Here is a 5340-nt window from a genome sequence, read left to right as displayed (position 1 = left end):
CTTTCAATATCCACTTTATGTATCTTATGTAACATGTTGAAGATGAATCCACTGTGTTTTATCATACACCATTTGTTCATTCTATACGAGCCCCTTTTTAATACATCTAGGACCTATTGGTTAAATGTGGGTATCAATTTAGGGCAATAATCTACATTAGCTTAACTCAAAATGCTTGTTCTTTAATTGATGCAGAGATGTAGAGATTGAACAAGGTGAAAAAAAGACCTTTTGTTAGTTTCCCGATTTCATGTCCAGTCTTTGATAAAGAAAAAAAGATTCAAGCTAGTTCATCTTAGTTTACAGATGAAACAGACATGAAATGTCCCCAAATAGAAAGAAAAAAAACAAACAGGGAAAGCCTAAACAGATGTCACAGGGAGTAGTCTTTGCATCCACGAAGCTCCAAGTTTTAGCAAACTGTTAGGAAGAGTCATCACTCATGTTGGGTAGACCACCTTGTTGGTTAAAACTTAAAAGGTAAAAGAAGCCGATAACTTGTCGCCAAAAGCGAGTCCACCTGTTCAAGACTTGAGATGTTAGAACTTAGAATCCTACAGCGTATCTTAGAACTCTTAAATTAGCCATTAGACCAGAAGATAGATAAATAGATAAGCAAATTGTCAAAAGTTAAGCACAAAGTGGATATTAAATGGGAGTTAATCTAGTGGGGAACCTATATGAAGTTATGTGAGGATTAAACTACAGGATCAACAACAAATACAACAGGGAAATTATATGAAATTCAAACCTCAATCTGCTGCCTTAGTTTAGCCTATTATGGAGCTAAAACTGAATAAGAATTTATTTCTTCTTCCTCCCACCACCAGTGTTTCTTTTCTTCGCAGTCTCCTTTGTAGCTTTAGCTGGAACATCCTATATGTAAATACAATAAACGGAAGAAATTAGAAGGTTGATATGGAAACAACCATGGAAGGAGAGTGTTGGAATTTACTATTTAGACACAAATTGGAGTTATAAGTATTAAATGACACCCAAAACTCGATGTCAACAAAGAGCACAGAAAAAAAAAAAAAAAAAAAAAAAAAAGAACAAACAAGAAAGAAGTTCAACTACCTTGTTATCTACAGTGTCCCTAATTTTATGATACTCATACATAATCAAACATATTATACCCCTATACAATTTCAATACTGATTTGGCCCTTGCACAGATAGTGAGACTGAAACACAAATAACTCAAAATTAGTGTCATTTTGCCCAAGGTAGTAGGCTAATTACACACCTGTTATCCCTAGGGCCCACAAACAAGATGAACTTAACTATCATCTTCATCAGACTATCCCTTCCGTTGACTAAACATTAATAGGGTAGAAAGGTATAAGAAATTTGAAAGTAGATGCTCACACCAAAATGCACAAGCACATACCTTCCGCTTAAGAGGAACAGAGTCGCTAGCCACTGGCTTGAAAAATGACTCCAATCTGTGTATTCAGTCAAGTTAAAGTTGGTACTAAAGAGGATCTTTCACACATTCAACTTCATTATTAAGATCACTTACCTCCCCTGAGATGACTTGTTCTTCGCTGCTTTGATTTTTTCTACAGCCTACAGAAACATGGATTTACATGTCAGGCCTCAAACATTTTTCTTTTGTAATACAAAAATTAGATGAAGACATACCTTTGTGACTCGATCACTGTTGAACCCATTTTCAGTCACCAGAAAGGCTACGAGCCCCTAAAGAATGAATGGAAAAGATATCACCTAAACCGTTAAAAATTGAAGAAAAAAAAAATATAATAAGTTAATAACTAAAACAAAAGATAAAACAACTCACCTCCTCATCTGGTGGACTCCACTTAAGTTCAGGTTGCTGATCATTAGCTGTGACCAGTGGTTCTTTAAAAAGACGTCGAGCTTCCTCGAATGGCCAAGACTCAGGTATTTGGTACCTGAAAGAGTATAAACCGGAAATAATTAACATTGATTTTCCGATTGCATCAGAAATAGCAAACATGAAACAGGATGTAATCAAAATACTCTGATGATATATATTCTGTGTAAGGTAAACATAACGGTAACACCCACTAATGACTTCACAAATAAAGATAGACTCTGGGTTGCATGGATACTGGTATGGGTATCCAATACCGATGTGTGTCTAAGAATCTGATACGGCGTTTCCAAAAATGGCCGATATGGATACCGACAGATACCATGTATATAAAATTTCGTAAGTGCATTTTTATATTAATCAATAATGTATTAGAGAACACAAATTCAATGTTAATCACAAAAATATAATTTCACTCATCATATATTGTGCTATCATGATTCATATGAACAATTGCATGTACTAGAGAGCACGAACTAAATGTATTTGAATCCATATACACTAAACATTCAGCTAGAGGTGCTCCAATTTCTTTCACAACAAGAGGATGAAGAATTGAAGATGGTTGTGAAATAACATTTGAAAAGGGTTTTGGGCAGTATCAGAGGGTATCAGTATCGGTACTGGTATCCGTAAGTACCCGATACAGGTATGGACTTGCCTTGCAAGTATAGGCGCAACCCATCCAGATCCCGAATACAAGCACAGATGTTTCATGAGAGAGATTACAAATTGAACATGAAACCAACCTTTCTTTGTTTATGTTTTCAATTATACCCTCTATAGAACCGTGTTGGCGTATAAGTTTCAATGCAGTTTGTCCTCCAATTCCTGTAAATTGAAAGTAAGAGTTAGGACAGCTGAACAGAAATCATCCGATCAAGGAGTATGTGTGACGAGAGTGAGAAAAACTTCAGAACACTACCGCAGAAAACAACTAACCTCGAATACTCTCACAATAATCGCAACCAGAAAGAATGCATAGATCGATAAATAGATCCATTGTGAGGTTTAACTCCTCCAAGATCTGAAATTACAGAAAAAATTTGAGAAGGCCAATGTAAAGAATCTAGCATAGAAGAGCTCTCTTCAGTTGTTTGTACCTTTGCAACATCAAATTCCATAACTGGTATCTTTCTTGAGGCTGGATCCATTAAATGGCGAAGAAATTTGGGTGCTCCAAAAGTAAGTGAATCCATGTCTTCAGAAGCCACAGCATACACCTAGAAAATGTTGAAATTATTTATTAAAAATGTACTGAGGAATTCAATATAAATATGATCAAATATAGTAAATATGATCAAATATAGAACAGAACAACCAGAAAGTCCACAAGAAGCATACTTTTTGATTTTTGCAAAGTGCAGCACATTCTGCCTCTGCTTCTGAAGGAGCCTACAAACCACATAAATAAATGGATTACAAAAGGAATTGAGGAAAGTGGCAGTAGCTAGTAACAACCATCCCTATATATCCCAAAGAAGAAGTTACGAGTTATAAAATCTTTACCTCAACCACGGGAACTCCCATGAGCCTTAGAAGTTTTTTGCAATCATCATTGTGTTGTTTTGTTACCTAGAGAAAACAAAAAAAATGTTCATTTTTACGAAGAAGTTGAGATACTGAAGTTTCATATGATCCTAACAATAGTTAGACCTTTAACAGTATGTGGAATAATATAAGCTGTTTAATCATTTCTACATAACCGAAAAGAAAAAACAATTTGAGGGGGTAGAAGAAGAAAGAAAAGTCACCTTGACTGTACGTTTACTGAACTTTTCAATATCATCTTTGTCTCCAGTCTACATCAATAATAAACCCAATCAAGAACCAATTGCCTGAAACTAAACAAAAAGTAAGTAGAAAAAGTAAATTCTGCAACTCGATTCAAACAAACAATTTTACTTCTATTGCTGCTGCCAAATCCTCAGTGGCATCTTCCCTTTTTGAATACCTGCACACAGCAAAGACCAAAAAACAATATATAAAAAAATGTATATAGACGAATGTCTATCTAGAAACAAATCATTGCAGTAGAGTGAGAGAACACACCGTTTAGCCAACTCTTGTTTCTTCAAGTCTGGCGGTTTGCCATCAAATACATAACTAGTAGTACACAAAACATGCAAGGATAAACAATTCAGTCAAGACGACAAATATCTTTAATCATATTAAGTTAAAATGTCGTGGATAAATGAGTGAAGCTTACACTGGTTTCAACCCAGCCTCCAACAGCCGAATAGTACGATTAAATAGTCCTTGCAAGTGACTACAAAATACAGTCAATTACACACATATATTAACAATAAGAAACACGAATGATACAAATTTGGAAAGAAGCAATAGAAAGTTGACTAACCTGGTTACTTCGCCAGATTCATTTGTAAGCATCTCGGTCCCAGTTCTTCCGACCACAATCTGTTTTAATTCAACAACACAAAGATTCAAGTTAATTCTACTGTTCCTTATAGTAAACCTAATCAACTCTAAAAAAGAGAAATTTGTGAATAAGCGAGTAATGAAGGTACAAACAAGGAACTGATAGATGCTCATGCTGGCATCAATGGCGATTTTACGACCAAAATAACTCTCAAATTTCTGTTCTTTCATGCATTTTGGTGCATTATCTGCTAGTAACTTTGTTAAACCCTACAAAAACAAAAAACCCCAAATTGTAAACCCTTCATACAAGCACCAAATCAAGATGGTGTCTTTATAACAAGAGAAACACATACCTTGATACCCATTACTCAGTTCTGATGAATCCAACAATATCTCAGAGATTTAGTAAACCCTAGAAAATCCACGCACCAGTTTCTTTCCCTTCGACTCTTTCCCGCCTTTTAATCCGTCGAAACTGAACAAAACAAACAGTTCCTTAAAACCTAGTCAAGGTGCGTTTTATTCAGACGAGGGCACTCAATTTGGTGTCCACCTTTGCCCGCTACTTGCTCCCAAGCTTAGACGGTAAAGGTGCAATCTAGGGCTGTCAACGGATATCCGATTAGAACCGAATCCCGGTATATCGGGTCCAATTCTGAGTCGTAATATTAGACTCATTAGCAAAATCACTACCCCACGAGTAGACACGTTAGAAACCGATAAGCTTTCGGGTCCTAATGAGTATTATCCGCTGGGTACCCGTCGGGTATCGGGTACTAGAATATTTATAAGGGAAACTTAGGTTAAGACCTGACCCATGAATTACCCATAATATCAAGTCCTTAATTAAAAGAAGTTTAAATCTAGGCCCGAAATATTAAAAGACGTTGATATCCTTATACATATTGTCAAACCCATAATTAATAAAATTTGAATTTAGGCCCAAAATAATTAAAATATAATATGATGATGTTCCAACCACCTCCGACCACCACAGCCACCGCCAACCACCTCCGACCACCATAGCCACCGCCAACCACCTCCGACCACCACCGTCAAATCACCTTCGACCACCACCACCACCAGCCATCTTCGACCACC

The 5340-nt window shown here is 36.3% G+C and overlaps 1 protein-coding gene across 1 annotated transcript; it reads right to left on the bottom strand.

Annotated features, from left to right (window-relative positions):
• Positions 1-206: 206 nt before the first annotated feature.
• Positions 207-4735, bottom strand: LOC113361903 (flap endonuclease 1-like). The gene is made up of 18 exons (XM_026604987.1): positions 4593-4735; positions 4390-4506; positions 4217-4275; positions 4067-4126; positions 3910-3963; positions 3763-3811; positions 3612-3659; positions 3367-3432; positions 3202-3252; positions 2961-3080; positions 2800-2884; positions 2607-2688; positions 1801-1915; positions 1644-1700; positions 1522-1568; positions 1390-1444; positions 752-876; positions 207-520 (listed from the first exon to the last, which is right to left on the bottom strand). The coding sequence occupies exons 1-17, from the start codon at positions 4602-4604 to the stop codon at positions 805-807; spliced, it is 1149 nt and encodes a 382-aa protein (XP_026460772.1). The 5' UTR covers positions 4605-4735; the 3' UTR covers positions 207-520; positions 752-804.
• Positions 4736-5340: the final 605 nt, after the last annotated feature.

Source organism: Papaver somniferum, chromosome 3 (genome assembly GCF_003573695.1).
Source record: "Papaver somniferum cultivar HN1 chromosome 3, ASM357369v1, whole genome shotgun sequence".
NCBI lineage: Eukaryota > Viridiplantae > Streptophyta > Magnoliopsida > Ranunculales > Papaveraceae > Papaver > Papaver somniferum.
This window is presented reverse-complemented; position numbering and strand designations above follow the sequence as displayed.

Excerpts from the sequence above, each read along its gene's own strand:
- LOC113361903 (XM_026604987.1), bottom strand. Across the intron at positions 3,253-3,366 it reads TGGGAGTTCCCGTGGTTGAG|GCTCCTTCAGAAGCAGAGGC; the intron begins GTAAAGATTTTA and ends TGTGGTTTGTAG. Across the intron at positions 2,689-2,799 it reads TTATTGTGAGAGTATTCGAG|GAATTGGAGGACAAACTGCA; the intron begins GTTAGTTGTTTT and ends TTCAATTTACAG.